This window comes from Neomonachus schauinslandi, chromosome 3, assembly GCF_002201575.2.
Source record: "Neomonachus schauinslandi chromosome 3, ASM220157v2, whole genome shotgun sequence".
Lineage (NCBI taxonomy): Eukaryota > Metazoa > Chordata > Mammalia > Carnivora > Phocidae > Neomonachus > Neomonachus schauinslandi.
Genome location: NC_058405.1, coordinates 80267578 through 80289818, shown reverse-complemented (window position 1 = coordinate 80289818; position 22241 = coordinate 80267578). Strand labels below are relative to the sequence as shown.

Below are 22241 nucleotides of genomic sequence, written 5' to 3'. Positions count from 1 at the left end.
TTTCCACATTGAGAGGGCAAAGAACACAATTATACAATATTCTATGGTTACAGAATGTAAAAAAAAAAAAAAAGAAGAGGGGGGGAGGGGGGCACAGAAACAGGAGTTAAGAAAAAAAGACCAGAAGAAAATGCCATGAGAGCTCCATGAGTTCAGACCATCAGACACTGCCGGTTCTCTGGCAGGAACGTGCTGGATGCTGGAAATACAGAGATGAAGTGAGGACAAACGGAATGTCTGGGGTTGAGGGGATTTCTTTTCTGAATAAAAACTGCCATCACCAGCCTATTTCTCACATTTCACATCTTCTAGCATGCTTCCCCACCACCACCACCAAGCACATTTTAAATCAACCTCAAACTATTTCTACGCTCTCCAAGAAAAATGGTATACACGGAACTCACTGCCTCCCTTTTGAAGACCCCATGCTCCAAGGGGAGGTTTGAAGTCAGCAGGAGTACTGCAATTATTCTTGCAAAGTCACAAATTCTATGTCCAGCTCTACATCCAATCCAGGTTCAGTGGCTGCGCAACGTGTAGGGGCTCATAATTAAAGCCACAAGGGACAAGAAAAAAATGCAGAAAGGACTTTTCTTATCTTAGCACAGCTTGGTAACACTGCTAATTAGGGGTACAGAAGAGAGAAATATAAATACCTCACCTAAAGAATGGTTATGGTTTTCTTCCTTCAAATCATTTTTTTTCACAAGTGCTTCTTGATACTGTGCCTCACAAAACAAATTGAGAGAAGCACCACTTTTTGAAGTTAAGACAAAATCTGGGTGAGCAGTTCTACAGAAGTTGTTTTGTTCATCAGCTAAAATGCTGGAAGTGTGCGTTTTTTCTTGGGTTTGATTCTGGTAGATATACACTGGTGAGAAGGGTGTGGTTTTCTCCACGGTGGTTGAATTTCCGGGAGATCTGTACTTCTGGCTCTGATCATCAGGCAGTAGGGTTGAACCTGGCAATTAAAAAAATCATCAAAACTAATGACTTCCTAGAACATTTTCTCTTCTGTATCTTTTTTTTTTTAAGATTTGTATTTATTTATTTGACAGAGAGAGCACAAGTAGGCAGAGCGGCAGGCAGAGGGAGAGGGAGAAGCAGGCTCCCTGACGAGCAGGCAGCCCGACGCAGGGCTCGATCCCAGGATCCTGGGATCATGACCTGAGCCGAAAGCAAATGCTTAACTGACTGAGCCACCCAGGCGCCCCAGAACATTTTCTCTTCTGTTAGTGATCCCTACCCACCAGGTTTTCTCCAAAGTGAAAAAAGTATTTTTTCTTCCATATGAGGAAACTCTGTTTAACAAAATCATGAAATCTTAAAAGTCTAAAAATGACTCTTGCATAATTTTAATTACAGGTATATTTATACTATCATTCCTGTGCAGACAGTGTATACCTGGCAGAGCTGCAGCCCGGCCTGATTATGGAAGGCACCATTCATGTTCCATCTCTGAGCGGCCCTGCTGGCATTGTCAACTCTGCAGCGCTGTGACAAACACAGACAGCACCAATGCAGGTGGGCTGCAAACGATCTGAATAGTTCCCTAATGACAAATAACTGCCCTGTGTCACAGGCTAGAAAAGCACCTTCCTCTAGATTACTGTTAACATTTTGGTATCTTCAGGTGGTGGAATTATGGGTGACTTCTGTTTTGTACTTCTTTGGAGTTTCTAAATTTCCTGTATTACCTTTTTTTTTTTTTTAGAGAAGAATTCTGCATTTTATTGTACTCAAATAACATTAAACAGAAGACATTTACATTATTTTTAGAAAATCCACTGATATTGCCCAACGTGGCTCGTATTTGTGAAGACAAGGCTCGTTAATTCAGATATTTGGAATTAGAAAGTATTTGAAGTTGACCACAGCATAATGAATCCTCAGTTTCCAGAGCTCTAGAGATGATTATATACAAAAATCCAGCAAAATTCTACTCACTTATCAGTTCTATGTCACTCCTAAGTTTCCCTAAAAAAATAAGGCTTTATAAAAAGTAGTGTTCTATAATTCACAATATTAATTAAGAGCTTTATTAGAATCCTGTATTACCTTTTCACTGTTTTCTTGAGTCTCTGCTTTGGAAATAAACAGAGATTCCCCTCCTATATATCTCTAATTTATAATTCTTGGAGGGTAGATGGCAAAACTTCATCCTAGCTGCTGTACCATACCGTTGAAATCCCGCTACTATCCTTCTCTTCTCCCAGAATGTCTCAACTAAATTTAGAAGTGAAGGGGCACCTGGCTGGCTCAGTAGAGCATATGACTCTTGGTCTCAGGGTTGTGAGTTCAAGCCCCACACTGGTTGTAGAGATTACTTAAAAATAAAAGTCTTTAGGGGCGCCTGGGTGGCTCAGTCAGTTGAGCGTCCAACTCTTGGTTTCAGCTCAAGTCATGATCTCGTGGGTAATGGGATCAAACCCTGCATCGGGCTCTGTGCTCAGTGTGATGTCTGCTTGAAGATTCTCTCCCTCTGTCCTCCCCGCTCCCCTCCCCCCACTTCTCGCACACGCGCCGCTCTCCCTCTCTCTAATAAATAAAATCTTTTTTAAAAATCTTAAAAAAAAAAAAAAAGAAGAGACACAATGGGAAGTGTTTAATAAAACATAAAAGAGCCATGCCACCTATCTCTCATACCCATCTGCCTCACCTCCAGCCCACAAATAAAACTGGAAATCAGGTAGGTCCTCACCGATTATCAGGTTTGACCTCCCTTCCTTTATAATAACAATACTCTCCCCATTCAAATATTTCTGACCAAAGTCATCCCACTTCAGACTGAAGATGTCTTCGATAAAAGTGCAATAGCCCACAGTAGCAGTTCTCAAAGTGTGGTCTGCAAACCCCTAAGGGTTTCTAAGATTCTTTCAGGGCATCCACCAGGTCAAATCTATTTTCATAAAATATTAAGATAGTATTTGCCTTTTTCACTTTGTCAACACATGCACTGATGATGCAAGAGCAAAATGGAAACTCCTGGTGCCTTCACCTAAAAGCAGGACAGCAGGCCCCAACTGTGCGAGTCACCACCAAGCCCTTGCAGTTAGAAAAAAAGAAAAAAAAACAGTTTTACTTAAGAATGTCCTACATAAAGTTGCAAAAACTATTAATTTTTTAATTGAATTTTAACTGTTGAGTACACGTCTTTTGAACATTCTACTGAACAAAACAGAAAGTATGCATAACTCACTTCTGCTGCAAACCAAGACATGGCTGTGTCATTTTTTGAGTTGTAAGCTCGACTAGCCACTTCTCTCAAGGAACATCATTTTTACTTGAAAGAATAAATGACAAACTATCATGATTTAAACTTGGCACCTGGCAGATATTTTCTCAAAAATGAAACAAGTGAGCCAGTCACTTCAAGGAAAATAACTGACAGTATTTGCTAAGAATGCTAAAATTCGAACTTTCAAGTAAAAATGAGAACTTATTAAAAATGTTTACCACCATGAGCTTGACAGCTTCATAATAATACTTCATGACTTTTATGATGAGATCTGTAGTGGTATTGATGGATATAATTTTTTGATATTACATATTGAAATGTCAGTATTTTAAAGAACCATGGAACTCTGTGAACCACTATTTTCCAAATAACCAATGCACAATTTTACCAGATCATGCATAAAGAAAGAGCCATTCAAAAATGCCAAGATATTCCAATATATTTTATGCAATATATTCCAATATATTCATGCAATTTTTTTTATAAAAAAGTACATGAATATAGTTTCAGACTCCATACTGTGAGTCACCACTAAGAAATGGCCCCTTGTTAGGTTTGGATACAATATCAAAGAAATAATCACAATTACTTGAAAGGGCTATTATAGTATTCCTCTTTCCTTTTTCCAATTAAACATCCAGGTGAAGCTGATTTTTTTTTCACATACTTCAACCAAAACAATATAACTTCGGAGACTGAATGCAGAAGCAGATAGGAGAATCAGCTGAGCTCTTTTAAGCCAGAAGTTAAAAAAGATATTCAAAAATATAAAACTATGCCATTCTTCTAATTTTTTAGAAAAGGCTTTTCGTTAAAAAAATGTTAGTTATGATAACACGCAACTGGTTATTATTTTAAGTGAATTAATTTTTTAATTTCTCCATTTTCATTTCTGATACAGTAAATACCAACAGTAAGTGCCCATATAATAAATGCTCTCTGGGGTCCTCAATAATTTAAGAGTGTTAAGGGGTCCTGAGACCAAACTGTGAAAACCACTGCCCTAAAAGCAATGTTCCATAACTGAATGGGGCTAGTTCTTATATTAAGAACTTTGAAATCTGCTTCCCTATTGCTCTACCATAGTGCTATTTCTACCTTAAAAAATATCACAGTCTTGGGGCACCTGGGTGGCTCAGTCTTCAAGCGTCTGCCTTCAGCTCAGGTCATGATCCCTGCGTCCTGGGATCGAGCCCCACGTCGGGCTCCCTGCTCTGCAGGAAGCCTGATTCTCCCTTTCCCACTCCCCGGCTTGTGTTCCCTCTCTCACTCTGTCTCTGTCAAATAAATAAATAAAATCTTAAAAAAAAAAAAAAATCACAGGCTGTTATTTAAATGATCTTGATTATCCTCTTTAGGTATTCCATAAAGGATCCCTGAACCACTCAACTATTTCAAGACACACACTATGTTCTCTATATTCACTATAAACATCCTATTTCCTAAACCAGTCTTCATGTGGTACGTTTCTCATCACTACCACTACTACCACTCCCAGAATCCCATCCAGCTACACTCTGCATACTCATCTGCCAATGTCTTTTCTTCTTTGTATTCTCAATGCCCAGTGCAGCCTCTGAACAGAACAAGCACTTTCCTGAATCAGTGGTGTGTCTCTTAAAAGGGAGCACTGAGAAGCAAACACATTGCTCCAGATCACTATTTTTCAAACTGTGGGACACAATCCATTAGTAATTTTATCATCAGAATCACGACTGGCATTTTTTTTTTAATGACCAAGAATAGGATAAAATAAGTAGAAGATATCCTTGCTACATGCCAGGCACACCAATAAGGTCTGATTTATGAAATTTCTTTGCAATTATCAGTTTAAATGTTTTTGTTATAATGTGATACGGTCAGATAACTTTCAAAACCACTGCTCCAGATCACATTTTAACAGGTTTATATTCTCCTGATAAGTACATCATTCTTTCTTTTAATTGATCTAGCATACAACAAAAGAATTCTGTCATCTACCATCACAGAAAAGGTTTTTGGTATGGTTCTTTTGCTGAGCAGAATGGCTTCTACACATATTTACCATTATGACCCTGAGGAGTTTTTTATTCTTCAGGCAGAGATTGTAAGCCAGTAGCCCTGGGCCAAATTTGGCTCTAGACCTTTTATTCTGCTACATCTTTTTAAATTTTTATTCTAAATAAATATGAATGACTTTAAGCAGGGCGCACACGCTCCAGAATGGCACAGCTCCCACTTGGCCCAATTATATAACACTACCACCATTTCACAGTTCTCTGCAAGGCCCTTAATGAAACTGCAGTTTACAACATATGATAGAGAAATGGCAGAAATAACCTGTCAGACAACTAAAGGTGAGAAATGTATGTAACTGTCCACTGTTGTACTAACTGAAGGCTCTGTGTAAGCAAAAAAATACCTGGGAGTGTGTGTTGCCCAGACACCATCGTAAGCAGCTTCTCTTGTTCCTCCATGAGTCTTTGTAGTTGCTCTAACTGCTGCCTCTTCAGTTCTTCCTGCTTCTTCTGTTGTACTTCTTTCAGCTTTTGAAACATAAAATTAATTTGATTAAACTAACTTTACATTTCTTTATGGATCTTTGCTCCTTATATTTATCTTAATGCCTCTCATCTCCCGTTCCATATCACCTCTAATAAAGAGTTTCAAAGAGAGATTCCTAAGTAACTACATCTGCCACCAAAACTCCAAAATCCTATTTTTTTATGAAGGAAACTGTATCGACTGTCCCAACTAAGAAACAGAAAAAGTCACATGAATCCTTGGATTCTTAAAACAGGATAGGTATCAGTACATTTCTGATCAACTTTTCCCCTCTAATATTTGATCAACCATTTCTAATTTAGTTTTTACCAAGTGAAACAGAAACTTAAAGACATTGTTACCTCAAGTGTTATATCTTACATACCAAACCTGAGTTAACGTTTCACATTAGACAAAAGGCAAAATTTGGTGTTTTGAGGATTTCACAGTAAAGGGGAAGAAACAAGAGGCCCTGAACAGGTGACTTTTCATTATCAACAGAAACTTGCAATAAAGCAAATACATATTAGGCCAAATCCTGTTGTACCTGTTCAAGCTTTTTAAAGAGTGGGTCTTTATAAGCCACTTCTTTGCATTCACCGGAAAGATCTGAGATAAAGTCATTTTTGTTGTCTTCCCGGTGTCCTGGAGCATCTTGACATGCCACTATTTGTGGTCCTTCTTTAGTTAAAGGAAACACTGCATGTGTTTCAGATTTATCTGACTGTAGTTTATAAGGGCTATTAGACTCCAACTTCTGTTCTTCATGAAGTGAATCTTCTTCACTTATAAAGCTGAAGCTATTTGAAAAATGTGTGGCTTTAACAGGAAAGCTGGTAGAAATGTTCACATTTCCTCGCTTCTCTTCATCTGCTTCCAAAATAGGAAATCCACGATTTAATATGACCCCAGCCCGAGAAGGATTGGTCATCCACTGGGTTAAGAAGCTCTGTCCACTGTTTAACTCGGAAGAGGTTGGCATCAGGAACATTTTAGTCCAATGATAATATTATATTTAAGTAATGTAAAAGTTAGAAGAGCTATTAATTTCCAAAACCTGTAGAAAGAAGATGCCAACAAAAAGAATTGGTTAAAGCTATTCTACCCAAAACTCAAACCAGCACAAAAATCTACTGAATATTTTTTTAATTTTATTATTATTATTATTATTTTTTATTAGACAGAGTACAAGCAGGGGGAGCAGCAGGAAGAGGGAGAGGGAGAAGCAGGCTCCCCGCTCAGGAGGGAGCCTGACACAGGGCTCAATCCCAGGACCCTGGAACCATGACCCGAGCAGAAGGCAGATGCTCAACCGTCTGAGCCACCCAGGCACCCCAAATACAAATTCAAATTTGTATTTGAATATTTCAAATACAAAAGACTTCAACCAGCAAAGCAGTTGGGCATTAAACTATGTGGTTTCTTTTAAGTCTTAAAAACATCCAAATTGAGTGAATCAAAAACCTAAGTTCCCTTTTGATCTAATCATTTCATTACTGAGGATTTTATACAAGTGCTCAATCAGTTGACCTAAAACTCTAGGAGCTAAAACACCTTCTAAGTTATTCAATTACTATAACTATCAAATGTTACCCATATTAAACACTTTCATACTTCTGGCCCTACTCCAACATGGCTTCTTTGCCCAACTGGGGAACCCATGTTCTCCCTACTTACAGAACAAGAGTCACCACCACCCCCATGGCTTCACTGGCACTGTTTCTCACTTTCCCTTATTCCCTCAACCCCCTTCTAGCCTCTTGCCCACCAGGCAGACCCTCATCTGTATTCTTAGAGGTCTCTGATATCACTATTTTGACATTCATCTCAATATTAGTGGTACTCTGCCTTTGTGTTCATAATCTACCAAGCTGTGAGTTCCTTGAAGATACAGTCACCTGTATATTGCATGCCTAGCACCATCCATTCCTGGCAGAAGGAGAAACTGATAAATGTTTGCTAAAATTAAGTTAAAATTAAATCGGAACTAAGATTCTATTATTTAAAATAAATTCAGTATTAAAAATAATATTTAAAATAAATTCAGTATTATAGTTCATTTGATGTTCAACAACAAAATTACATTAGTTTATACAATAGGACAGCTACTTTGTATGAATCATACTCTAAAATAACCAAATTCCTAGTGTAATTCAGTCACCGTGCACATCACACAGAAGATAAGCTGTATGACTGATTTCACTCAACTAACATTTATTGAATTCTTACTGTGTGCCAGATATTATTTTAGTCATTGGGCATATAGCAGTTAGTAAGTTAAGTCTAGTGAAGAGGGGCGCCTGGGTGGCTCAGTTGGTTAAGCAACTGCCTTCGGCTCAGGTCATGATCCTGGAGTCCTGGGATCGAGTCCCACATCGGGCTCCCTGCTCAGCAGGGAGTCTGCTTCTCCCTTTGACCCTCTTCCCTCTCGTGCTCTCTGTCTCTCATTCTCTCTCTCTCTCAAATAAATAAATAAAATCTTTAAAAAAAAAGAGTCTAGTAAAGAAAACACATGCATATAAAAGTAAATTATACAGTATGTTATACAGTAATAAAAGTAATGTGGGGGAAGGAGACTTGCAAGTTTAGAGAAGGTAGACAGGGAGTCCTCCTTTAAGAGATAAACTCAAGGACCTGGTGGAGGTCAAGGAGCGAGTGGTGCAGTTATGAGGGTGGAGTAAGACCCAGCCTTCATACTGAAAACCTTTACTTGCAGGATGCCCCCCACCAATTCTTACAGTCCCATCACCCCACTATCTATCTTGAATTCTCTGGGATTAATCTCGTTATGTGTTTAGACTTATTTACATCAGTCACCATGAGGAGGACCTGGCTCCTAAGCCACCCTTTATCTCTAACACTCTGATGTCCATGCACATGCCTTATTCCATCTCCAATGGCCACACAGCCCCAGTGTCCATCACTAGCAAAATCTCCTATTATCCTTGCCCTCATCTCTCACCTTCCTGAAAACACTGCTTCCTATAGAGCCCATACTCTGTACCACTAGGCCTGGAAGTAGCATATGTATTTTCCTTATTGTCCTTTTTGGCTTCTAGATGATTCTCCCTTCCTCCACCATAAAAACCACCAAATTCTGAATCTCATATGATTTCACTATATTACCTATGACGACTCCTTTATTGTCTACCAAATCTCCAGGTCACCAGGGTCCTCCCCTTCATTCCTTAAAATTTTCTGCCTGAGCAACTAGAAGAACAGTGTGGCCATTAACTGAAATGGGGAAAACTGGGAATGAAACAGGTTTGGGGGAATGAGAGATCAAGAGTTGAATTTCAAACATTTTTTTAGGCTTTTTTTTTTTTAAGATTTTATTATTTGGGGGGGGAGCAAGCAGGGGGAAGGGGCAGAGGGGGAGAGGCCGACTCCCCACTGAGCAGAGAGCCATCCCTGAATTTCAAACATTTTAAGATGCCTAACAGACATTCCAGTCATTATCATATACGCAGCTGGACACACAAGAATGGGATTCATGGATGAGGCCAAGGCTGTCAAGCATAAATGTGAGTATCCTTAGCATATGGATGATATTTAAAGCCTTGACACTGGGTGAGATCACTAAGTGACTAAGGGTAGACAAAAAACAGAAGATGTAGAAAGTATAGTGTTCTTGAGGCCAAGTGAAGAAATTGTGTTTCAAGGAAGAAAGAGATGTGTTAAAAGCTTTTAAGAGATGAAGGGTGAGAGGGCGCCTGGGTGGCTCAGATGGTTAAGCGTCTGCCTTCGGCTCAGGTCATGATCCCAGGGTCCTGGGATCGAGCCCCGCATCGGGCTCCCTGCTCCTTGGGAGCCTGTTTCTCCCTCTGCCTTTCTCTCTGTCTCTCATGAATAAATAAACAAAATCTTTAAAAAAAAAAAAAAAGAGATGAAGGGTGAGGAGAACTGAGAACTGACCTTGGGATTAAGCAAAGTAAAGGTCATGATAACTTCAATGAGAGCAACTTGGGGAAGAAGGCTGCAAAAGCTTGAATGGAGGTAATACATGAAAGAATGGAAAACTGAGGACAGCTAACTCTTTCCAGGAGTTTTGTTATAAAGGGCAGGAAATAAATAGGACAGTAGCTGCGCAGGGAAGCATGGCGAAGAAAGATTTTTTAAGACAAGAGAAATAAAAGCATGTCTGTAGGTTGATGAGGATGGAGAAAGGAGAGAGTTACTATAGCATATTGTCCTTGAGGGGAGAAACGAGAAAATCTAGTACCAAAGTGAAATGACATGTCACACTTATTTTTCAGATACAATTTTAGACTTTAAGACAGACAGATAGATAGATAGATAGATAGATTAGATAGATATCCCCAAAGGGAAATGAAAAATGGCAATCTGGAGGCAAACATGTATTTAGCTTTGTACCTAGTGTCTGCAAAAAAAAAAGATATAAGCAGAAAAAGAAATATAAATGCCCATACATTAAAAAATGCTCATCATCACTCAACTGAATAGAAATTAAAATAGTAATGACATACCATCTTTCACATACCAGGTTGGCAAAAACTAAAAATTACTAAATGCCAATGTGGAAAAGAAGTCTTCATAAAGTGTTACTTGGGAATGTAAACTGGTAAAACCTTTTGAAGGGCAATTTGACTATATCAATCCAAACTGTAAATGCACACAAACTTTGACTCAGCAATTTCATATCTAGCATTTTGTGCTCTACTGGCACAAGTTCGCAACATTTGTAATAAACTGAGATTAATGTCTGAAATGTCTATTAAGGGAGGACCAGCTAATTGTAGTATTCACATTATGCAACAGTTACAGAGAACCAAGTAAGCTTATTAAGTACTGACACGGGAGTCCTGAATATATCCAAGATATACTGTTAAACTGACAAAGGCAAAATGCAAAGAAATAAAGAAATATAAGAAATAAAGACAAAATAAATAAGACATAAAGACAAAAAAGTACAATTACCTAGAACTTGCTGTCCATTATGGTAGCCACTAGTCACATATGGCTATTTAGCACTTGAAAGTAGCTACTGTGACTGAAGAACTGAAAGACAGATGGGGTCATTTTATTAAAACCGGATTTAATGGAATTTTAAAACAAGAGACTGCTATTTCCCTTGTTGCTTTACTGAGTGTAATGACATACACTGAAAATACTTGTGCTCCATTTTCTGAAGCAGAATCCTGAAACAGTGTCATGGGTACAGTTGTTAAAACATATATACAAATACTATGAATCACCAGTTTGTAGAACTATTCAAAGAAATATAGGACAAAAGGGATGCTTGCAAACTATTCAATAAGCAAAGACCAAAGTGACAGTGTGATTTTTCTCACTGATATCACAGTTTGAGAACCACAGCTATTCACATATTTTAAAAAACTGCTGCTACAAACAACATGGATGAGTAATGTTGAGTCCAAGTCTCAACAAATTCATACCGTGTTTCCATTTAATATGAAGTTCAAGAATAGGCAAAATAAATTTGTAAGTACAGAAGTCAGTCCCATGGTTATCTAGGTAGCTGGGGTTGGCACTGACTGAGAAGAGGCTTCTGCCTTCAGGGTTGATAGGGAGTGTTATCATCTTTACCTGGTGGTGATTACACTGTGTATACATTTGGGTAGTACACTTAAGATCAGGGCAGTTTACTGAATATCTGTTATTCCTGAATAATTTTTAAAAATCTGTTCTAAGCAAACTAATTCTAACTATTTTTTAGTTGAAAGCCTATCTAAAAGGTAAGAGCTTTTCATCAAAATCAACCAAGTAATCTATGTTAAATTTCAAAGACTTCAGCGAGAAAATTTGAAATCCAAATTTAGAAGAGACAAGCTACAAGGTTATTTTGTAACATCAAAAACTAGAAAAGTTCCCTACTAGACTGACGAGTGCCCTTGTGCATCTTAAACATCTTAAAACAAACCACACTTAGGGGCGCCTGGGTGGCTCAGTCGTTAAGCGTCTGCCTTCGGCTCAGATCATGATCCCAGGGCCCTGGGATCGAGCCCGCATCAGGCTCCCTGCTCAGCGGGAAGCCTGCTTCTCCTGCTCCCACTCCCCCTGCTTGTGTTCCCTCCCTCGCTGTCTCTCTCTCTCTCTGTCAAAATGAATAAAATCTTTAAAAAACAAACAAACCACACTTAAAACACCTCTATTCCTTCATTTTAATTTCATGAATATGATCCTCAGTGTATTTACTGTCAGCATGAAGAATAAAAATACTGTTTCACCTCAATCTCCTATTATTAATATTCAGGCAAACTAAAGGGAACATATATATAGCAAAATGTCTAGAAAGGATTAGCATGTGGACTAGGATTTTTTAGATATCAATATCTGTCTGAAACAAATTCACAGCCTCGAAACCTCCAGAGAGTGCTATGTAAACATTCTTGAAGCAGTTTGGGGGAATAAATTCTCTGCATCCTGACGGGAAAAAGTGGACACACACAGTTTATTCAAAGTCACCCTCCGACCGTATAACTAGTTGATTTGGGAGATGATTTATCAGTCTCCCCAAATACACGTTCTTGAAAACCACGAATCCACAGGAAAGCTTTAAAAAACAGCTCTTGACTGATGATCATCTGATGATCGGCCCTTAAGGAGGACAGAAAGCAATGCCACTTTACACTTTCTTTTCGAACCGACTGTGACCCCTGCCCTTCTAAACAGCAGCTTGAAGTACAGCCAAAACCACAGGCGGTGAGCGTCCTTTAAAGGCAGGCTCCCCACAAAACAGCGTGAAGCAAGGACGTCCACAGAATTGATGTTGGCTTCCGCCGCAGGGTCTCCCGGCGTCCGGCTCCCTCCGCGCCCCGCCGAGCCAGCCCGGAAGCCCGGAGAGGGTCCCTCCCACGCCCCGCCTACACTCTTAGATGCAGGGCTGCAAACACACCAGCTTCCCCCGCTCCTTTCACCCACAAATTACCGCTCCGCCGTCCCCCGGCCTCTCAGTCCACTCAAAGCACAGCAAGAATCGTCGCGGCATTTATGAATGAGGCGCCACAATCACCACCTCCGGTTGGAGCCCCGCCCCCCAAGGGCGGCTCCGCCCCTGGTCCGAGGGCTCCTGGGAAATGTAGTTTCTACCGGCCCCCCTCTGCTCTTGCGCGCGGGCAATGGGGGACTCACGCAAACTACCACTCCCAGCGGGATCGCAGGGGCGGACGTTACCTAAGGAATTCATTGCGAGGCGCCTTCCTCCTGGGCCGCGGGCTAGTGGCTGGAGTAGGCGGGCGGCTGGGCGGGAGGGAAAAACCGTTCCTAGAGGGAACTTCCGTGACAGACCGAACCGCCCCCCATTCTCGGCCCTGCCTTGAAAACTAAGGAGAGCGCGTTTGCCAGAAATCAACGTATTCAGTGAAAAGTAGGGGACTCAGAGCTAACGATGTACAGATGGAAGCTTTTAGGGGTGATGGGGGCAGGGCAGGGGCTTTTTGCTTCATGTCGGTCTATTTCGTTTTCGGATTTGGCTGGGTGTGACAGTGCTCACAGGTACTCTTCAGGCAAAAGTAACCGGGTGAGAATTCACTCCCACAATAGTCATCGCTCATCATTTCTCGTATAGCCAATAAATACATGGTTTGGCTGTGCGTGTCCATTAGATGTTAAAACTCTTTAAGCACTGAAAGTGCAAAATTCAGGAAATGTTTTTCTTAATTGCCACGACAGAGGGATATGTAGCTGGAGAACACTGCGCCGCAACATACCCAGGTTTCGTGTCTGTTTAATTACCAGTAAGCCAAGTGAAATTTGTTAAATAAGTAAATAAATAAAAATCAGATAGTGCCATTTATAACAACCAGTGTAATCACTGAAATAAACTACCACTGGCTAAAGATAATTAAAAAACACTTTCACAGAGATTTGGCCACCCAAAATTGTTTTGCTACCTACTTCAAAAATAGACTCTCCCTAAAGCAAGGTTTTGGATTTTTTTTTTTTTTTTTAGATGAGGAAACCAAAGCCCAAGACTTTCGAGATCACACAACTACTTAAGATGCCTTATGAAGATCCAAACGCTCTTCCTCATTTCTAATGGTCCTTTGGCTTAAAAAAGCATGCCTAAAAGTTTCATCATTTCTCTTAAAATGTTGTGTTATCTTATCAGATAGTTACAATGTCCTCAAATTTTGTGCCTGTGTTTTATTACTGTATTTTTATTCTAATGTAGTATGTAGTACCATATTGCATGTTGGTTGAACAAATGGGTCTTTTACCACATTCAAGTCTTATCCAGTTGTTAAATTAAGGTTCTAATATATAAGTGTTCACCTGTAGCCCAGGTAATTCTCAAAACTGCCCACTAAGTTTGAAAGTTCCTCAAAATCCATCATAAGGTGGAAGGGGTAGAAGGGAGGAACTTCCAGCTTCTATTCTGCCAGACAATGAAAGATTCAACCTCATCAGCTGCTCCTATCCTGTTGCATCTTCAAGTATTACTATGGGGAAAAATTAGACTAAGAGTACCCATGCAGGGGTTTCAACCACAAATTATCCATTCTGATACAATTCTTTATGCCATCATAGGAGGCAGGAGGGCACTATAGTATAATGGTTAAGAGCCCCTGCTTTGGAGTCAGGCATTCCTGAGATCATCTCCTACCTTGATGACTTACAAAGCACTTTGTAGTCTTTAGCACTCAACTTCTCAGAAACTCAGTCTTCTCATCTGCAAAATGGGGATGATAACAATACCTACCTCATAGAATCGTCAAGAAGATTAAAGAATATATATAAAAACTTAGCATAACACCTGCCTTGTAGTAAAAATTTAATGAACAGGAGGTGTTTTCACTTTTTAAAAAACCACTTTATTGAGATATGATTGACATGCAAAAAGCTATACATAGTTAATGTATATAATTTGATGAGTTTTGGAGATAAGTGTAAACCCATGAAACCATCACCACAATCTATACCATAAACATATTCATCAAGGTGCTTTCATTCTTGTCATGACTTCAACTGCTGATGAACTCACTTTGTCTGCTAAAGCCCAGCTCTACAGGTCATGTCAAATGGTTTTGTAAGTTACAAAATAATACCATATTATTATCAAGTTATTTGGTAATAATATTATTTTAACATAGTTGTTCTGGCTATGAAAGATGTTCAGAAAGTTGAAAACTTTTCACTGTTGGGCAGGTGGTAGTCAGTGACTGCTCTGTCAAGGGAAGACAGAGTTGTAGGCCTGGTCAAGGAATGATCCCCATGCCGGTATCATCCAGGCTAAAAAGGAAGACTCTAGCAGGATAAGGAGATAACACTGAGAGATTCAAGTACCCAGTCTCTAGGCAAAAGCAAGAAAACCCACGTCCCACTTTACCTGTGGGGAAGAGAAGGGGTTCCTCACCAAGGCCCCAAACTCAGATTTCTAGAATTTTATCACAGTAAAGAAGTTTCTATCAATGATGTTGGGTGCTGAAAGACAGCTTTTTTAAAAATCTTGTTTTAATAAAGAAAAAAAACTATTCCTGGTGCATTGGACTTGCAGCAAAATATCATGGAAACCTGTTAGTCTAAACAACAAAGGGGTTATCACATCCACTACATTCTAGAATGTCTGAGCGATAATGCTGAATACACAGTAAAGGAGAATTCTAGCCTGAATTATTGCTATGATCACAGCAGAGCAATACCATCATACTTGTCACATCTATACTGTTACCCTCTTCTTTGAAATAATAATTGAGATTTTTATGTAATTGCCTGATGGTTTTCAAAGCACTCTCTAGGTTTTTATTACACATTTTTTAAAAAGATTTATTTATCAGGGTGCCTGGGTGGCTCAGTCGGTTGAGCCTCTGACTTTGGCTCAGGTATGGTCTCGGGATCCTGGGATCAAGCCCTGCATCACTGGGCTCCCTGCTCACTGGGGAGTCTGCTTCTCCCTCTCCCTCTGCCCTCCCCCCCCCCCCGGTTCATTTTCTCTCTCAAATAAGGAAAATCTTTAATTTATTTATTTGAGAGAGAGAGCACACTCGAGCAGGGAGAGGGGCAGAGGGAGAGGAAGAATGCTCAAGCAGACTCCCCGCTGAGTGCAGAGCGCAAGGTGGGGCTTGATCCCAGTACCCAGAGATCATGACCTGAGCTGAAATAAAGAGCTGCTTAATGGACTGAGCCACCCAGGCGCCCCTGCTTTTCTTATATATTTTTAAACCAGCCCATTTACTTTGCATAATTATGAGAATTACCAGTTTGCATATCCTAATATCCATATCCAAAATATTGAGTAGTTCTTTTGTGTCAGGCACATACTTCTTTGAATGTTTGATAGAATTCACCAGTAAAGCCAGTTGATTTTGGGCTTTTCTTCGTTGGGTGGTTTTTAATTACTAATTCAATCAATATCTTATATCTATTTATATTTTCTATTTTTTCTTAAGCAAGTGGTGGTGGTTTGTGTGTTTTTAAGGAGTTTCTCCATTTCATCTATGTTATCTAATTTGTTGATGTACAATTGTTCATAGATTCTCTTATAATCCTTATTTCTATAAGGTCAGTAATAATGCCCCCATTTACATTTCTGATTGTAGTAATTTGAGCCTTCCCTCTTTTTTCTTTGTCAGTCTATCTAAAATTTTGTCAGTTTTATTGATCTTTTCCAAAACCAATTTTTTATTTTATTCTATTTTTCTATTCACTATTTCATATACCTCTGCTCTAATCACTATTATTTCCTTCTGCTGGCTTTGGGTTTAATTTTTCTTTTTCTAGTTCTTTAGAGTGTAATTTGGGTTGTTAATTTGGGATCTTCCGTCTTTTTTAATATAGGCATTTACAGCTATATATTTCCTCTGAACACTTTCTCTGCATCCCCTAAGTTTTGGTATGATGTGTTTTTATTTTAATTCATCTCAAAGTATTTTCTAATTACCCTTGTGATTTTTTCTTTGACCGACAGTTTAAGTGTGTTTTGTTTAATTTCCACATATTTGCTACTTTTCCAGTTTTTCTCTGCCACAGATTTCTAGCTTCATTCCACTGAGGTCAGAGAAAGTACTTTGTATAATTTCAATTATTTAAATTTACTGAAAATTTGTGACATAACATATGGTTTAAGAGATGTTTCATGTTCATTTAAAAGAATACGTATTATGTGATTATTGTATGTTCTATATTTGTCTTTTAGATCTTATTGGTTTATGGTGTCTATTTCTTTATTAATATTACTTCTAGTTCTATCAAATATTGAAATGGGGGGGTGAACCAGGGTGGCTCAGTAGATTAAGCATCTGCCTTCAGCTCAGGTCATGATCTCAGGGTCCTGGGATTGAGACCCCCACATTGGCTCCCTGCTCAGTGGTGAGTCTGCTTCTCCCTCTTCTTCTGTGATCTCTTTCGCTCTCACTCTCTCAAATAAATGAAGTAAAAAAAAAAATCGAAATTGGGTATTGAAGTCTCCAGCTATTATTGTAGAACTATCTTATTTCCCCCTTCAATTCTGTCAATGTTTGCTTCAGATATTTTGGGGCTCTGTTGTTAGATGTGTATATATTTATAAATGTTCTTTTAAAAAAAAGATTTATTGGGCGCCTGGGTGGCTTAGTTGGTTGGGTGGCTGCCTTCGGCTCAGGTCGTGATCCTGGGGTCCGGGAATCGAGTCCTGCATCGGGCTCCCTGCTCGGCGGGGAGCCTGCTTCTCCCTCTGACCCTCCCCCCTCTCATGTGCTCTCTCTCATTCTCGCTCTCTCAAATGAATAAATAAATCTTTAAAAAAAAAAAGATTTATTTATTTTAGAGAGAGCAAGGGGAGGGGTGGAGGGAGAGGGAGAGAGAGAATCTCAAGTCTATTCCCTGCTGAGTGAGGAGCCTGATGCAGGGCTTGATCTCAGGACCCTGAGATCATGACCTGAGCCAAAATCGAGAGTTGAACACCTAAACAACTGAGCCATCCAGATGCCCCTATTTTTCTATCTTCTTGATATATTGACTCTTATTAATATATAATATTCTCCTTTGTCTCTTGTAACAATTTTTTTTTTAAAGATTTTATTTATTTATTTGAGAGAGAGAGAATGAGAGAAAGCACATGAGAGGGGGGAGGGTCAGAGGGAGAAGCAGACTCCCCGCCGAGCAGGGAGCCCGATGTGGGACTCGATCCCGGGACTCCGGGACCATGACCCGAGCCGAAGGCAGTCGCTCAACCAACTGAGCCACCCAGGCGCCCTCTTGTAACAATTTTTGACTTAAAATTTATTTTGTCTTGGGCGCCTGGGTGGCTCAGTTGGTTAAGCGACTGCCTTCGGCTCGGGTCATGATCCCAGGGTCCTGGGATCGAGTCCCACATTGGGCTCCCAGCTCAGCGGGGAGCCTGCTTCTCCCTCTGACCCTCTCCTCTCTCGTGCTGTTTCTCTCTCACTCGCTCTCTAATAAATAAATAAATAAATAAAATAAAATAAAATTATTTTGTCTTAGTATAGACTTCCCTGCTATATTTTGGTTACTTTTTGCATGGAATGTCTTTTCTCCATTCTTTCACTTTCAAGCTATTTATGTCTTTGGATCTAAAGTGAATTTCTTGTAGACAAATATGAATGGAGGGTTTTTGCTTTTGTTTTTCTTTTAATGAGTTCGTTCTGCCAATCTCTTCCTTTTATTTGAAGAGTTGAAGCAGTTACTTCTCATGATGAACTTCTGCCATTTTGCTATTATGTCTTCTTTTTTGTTCCTCAGTTTCTCCATTATTGTCTTCTTTTGTTTTTAGTTGTTTTCTTTTTAAATACCATTTTGATTTCCTTTCCATTACCTTTTATGTATATTTTTTATTTATTTTCTTTGTGATTACCTTTAGGGTTACAATTAACATATTAAACTTAAAACAACCTGGTTTGAATTAAAACCAACTTAGATTCAATAGTATGAACTATGCTCCTATATATCTCCATCCATCCCCCTTTTCTATGTATTATTGTCACAAATTACATCTTTATAAATTGTAAGTCCATTAACATAGTTTTATAATTATTGTTTTATGTGTTGTCTATTTAATTTCATATAGGAAAAAAGAGGAGTTACAAACTAAAAATATAATACTATCAGCTTCTATATTTACTTATGTAGTTACCTTTACCAGTGTTTTTTATTTCTTTATTTGGCTTCACTTTACTGTCTACTGTTATTTCATTTCAAAATAAAAGACTCCCTTTAGCATTTCCAATAGAACAGACCAACTAGTAATGAACTCTTTCAGCTTTCATTTATCTGGAAATATCTTTAATTATCCTTCATTTTCTTGGATGATAGTTTTGATAGGTATAGAATTCTTGGTTGCCATTTTTTTCCCCCCTTTCAGTTCTTCAAATATATTATCCTTCCGGCCTCCATGGTTTCTGCTGAGAAATTGGCTATTGATCTGAATGATAATTTCTTGAATGGGACAAATTGCTCTAGTCTTTGTCTTTTAGCAATTTGATTATAAAGTGTCTTGGTGTGGCTCTCTTTGAGTTTTCCTACTTGGAGCTTCTTTGATGTGCTGCTTCCTAATCTTTTGCCAAATCTGGGGAGTTTTTGACCATTATTTCCTCAAATTTCTGCCCCTTTATTTCTCTCATCTGTTTCTGGATCTCCCAGTATGCATATGTTGGTATTCTTGATGATGTCCCACAGTTCCCTGAGGCTCTCTCTGTTCATTTTTCTTCATCCTTTTCTCCTTCTGTTCCTCCAGACTTGATCATTTCAATGGCCCTATCTCTAGGTGTTCTCATTCTTTCTTCTGCTTCTTCAAATCTGTGGCTAAGCACCTCTAGTGAATTTTTCATTTCAGTTATTATACTTTTCAACTCCCAAAATTTCTATTTGGTTTCTTATCATTTTTGTCTCTTTATTAATATTCTCTGTTTGTTGAGACACTGTTATTCTGGTTTCCTTTAGTTCTTTGTCCATATTTTCCTTTAGCTCTTTCAGCATATTTAAGATAGTCCATTCAATGCATTTGTGTAATAAATCCTATGTTTGTGCTTCCTCATGCACAATTTCTGTTAATTTCTTTTTTCCTTTCAATGGACCTTATTTTCATGTTCCTTGGCATGCCACATAACTTTGTTGAAACCTAAACATTTTGAGGATTGTAACGTGGCAACTCTACAGAATCGCTCTCCTCTGCAAGATTTCCTGTTGTTGCTTGCTATGGGTTGCTTGCTATTGGTTAATGACTTTTAAAAACTGTTTTTTGGGGGCGCCTGGGTGGCTCAGTTGGTTAAGCGACTGCCTTCGGCTCAGGTCATGATCTTGGAGTCCCTGGATCGAGTCCCGCATCGGGCTCCCTGCTCGGCAGGGAGTCTGCTTCTTCCTCTCCCACTCCCCGTTTGTGTTCCCTCTCTCGCTGTGTCTTTCTCTGTCAAATAAATAAATAAAATCTTTAAAAAAAAAAAAAAAAAACTGTTTTTTGTGAAGACTGTACTCTTTGTCATCTGTGATCTCTGAAGTGTCTATCCTTTAGCTTAATGCTCAGCTAGTGGTTTGAGATTTTCTAAATGCCTGGAGTTAAAAAATAGAGAAAGAAAAAGAAAGAAAGAGAGAGAAAGAAAAAGGAAAGGAGAAAGAAAGAAAAGAAAGAGAGGAGAAAAGTTAAAAGGGGCACCTGGATGGCTCAGTGAGTTTAGCATCTGACTTTGGCTCAGGTTGTGATCTCAGGGTCCTGGAACCGAGCCCTGGGTGAAGCCCACATCTGGCTCCAAGTTCAGCAGGAAATCTGCTTCTCCCTCTCCCTCTTCCTCTGTTCCTTTCCCCCCACCCTGCTCATGTGCACACTCTCTCTCTCTCTCACTCTCTCAAATAAATTAATAAAATCTTTTTTAAAATTTAGAAAAGTTAAAAAAAATACTCTCAGGTCTTTGCCAATTGGCTCTGTGTTGGGGCATTCTTTCTATGTTTAGGCGGGCTATTTATAACTCTGCCTCCAAGGGCACCTGTGTGGCTCAGTTGTTGTGCGTCTGCCTTCGGCTCAGGTCATGATCGCAGGATCCCTGCATCGGGCTCCCTGCTCCACAGGAAGCCTGCTTCTCCCTCTCCCCCTGCTTGTGTTCCTTCTCTCTCTCTCTCTCTCTCAAATAAATAAACAAAATCTTTAAAAAAAAAATAACTCTGCCTCCAGTTCCTGCTCGTGCTGAGCCTTGACAAAGGAAAGTTTCAACTTTTAATGTTTGTGGGCCCTACTCCTGGGCTCCCAGGGAAGCCACACTTTAATTTTTACCAAGATCAGAATGACTTAACCAAACTTCAAAGCAGAGGCCCTATTTCTACCCCAGCACACATTGTACATCTGCTTTGTTAGCAAATAATCTAAAAAAAAATTTCAACTAAAAAAGTAAAAATCTCCCTAAATTCTATTCCCATACCTCCAAAGCCTACAAGATTGTACTTACCAGAGGCATAAGATAAAGTTTGTAATTTTCTGGAATGTCCTTCCTCATGATGATTTATAATCTTGGTGTAACAACAACAACAACAAAAACCATATATAACCCTGTATTAAACATTCTTTCTCCAGAGCACTCTCTTCTTTGTGAAGATTGTGTATCTGGGGCAGCTGTCCTCACTTGGGCTCAAATAAAACTCTCTCTTTTTTTAAGAAATTCTAAAAGGTTTGTTTATTTTGCATTTGATGCGGGATTGTCAAGTGCAACAGTGAAGAAAGAATTCTTGAGACATATTATGGTGCAAAAAGGTGTTTTTATTAGAGCATAGGGACAGACCCATGGGCAGAAAGAGCTGTATTGTGATTGTAAGGAGTGACTGATTATATAGGGTTTTCTATCCTAAGGAGGTGAAGGTGTCATTAGGGCTCCAGGAAATTGAGTCTATAGGTTCCTGGAGATCTAATTATTAAGACTGTGTTTTTCTTGTAAATCATTAAGACAGTTAAAAATTATAGTGGAGTTTCATGTCCTGCATGACTGTGATATTTATCAGTTGACCATTTGTTTCTCTCCTGCCTTTTTTCTTAGGCCGTCACCAGTGCCTGAGGAATGTTAAACGTGGGGTGTCAGCTCCTGTTTTGCCCTCAGCTTGCCTTTTGCTCTCTCATCAGCTTCAACAGCCTAAAGATCAGCCAGAATTATAATCTTATGTGTTCTCAAGTCTTTTCTGAGCATGAGTCCTGGGCAAGTGTGATGCTTTCTAGATGCCCCCGTATACACAGGAGTTTTCCAAAGCCCTTATTCCTCCAAAAAATCACACTCCTGGCTTTTCTTCTCATGCTTTTCCTCCTAGTCCTTCAGCCTGTCCTTTGCCCCAACTGTTTTTTGGGTTTTGTTGCCCCAAGCAGGAGTTGGTTCATTTGCGTTTCACTGTTTTTGAACATTACATTCCCTAAGTAGCTGTTTTTGTGCCCTGAGAAAATTTGAGTTAGGGAAAACAAAGGTAAGCCCATAGTATCAGTCCCTCACAGAACCCCCACACAGGTCAAAACAAACATAATTCCTTAAGACAAAGTCTCTGTTCCCTCCAGAGCCAGATTATCCAAGCTGGGAATGAAGGCTGGCAAAGGTAATGA

General features: G+C 39.4%; 1 protein-coding gene across 1 annotated transcript in view; it reads right to left on the bottom strand.

The window, feature by feature from the left end:
• Positions 1-6807, bottom strand: part of CENPJ (centromere protein J) — a 40765-nt gene extending 33958 nt beyond the window's left edge. Inside the window, exons 1-3 of the mRNA XM_021678205.2 lie at positions 6309-6807; positions 5640-5763; positions 662-961 (exon numbers count right to left, since the gene is read on the bottom strand). Coding sequence (XP_021533880.1) covers positions 662-961; positions 5640-5763; positions 6309-6752 — 868 coding nt within the window. The 5' untranslated portion in view covers positions 6753-6807. The remainder of the gene's footprint in view (positions 1-661; positions 962-5639; positions 5764-6308) is intronic.
• Between the last annotated feature and the right edge of the window lie 15434 nt (positions 6808-22241).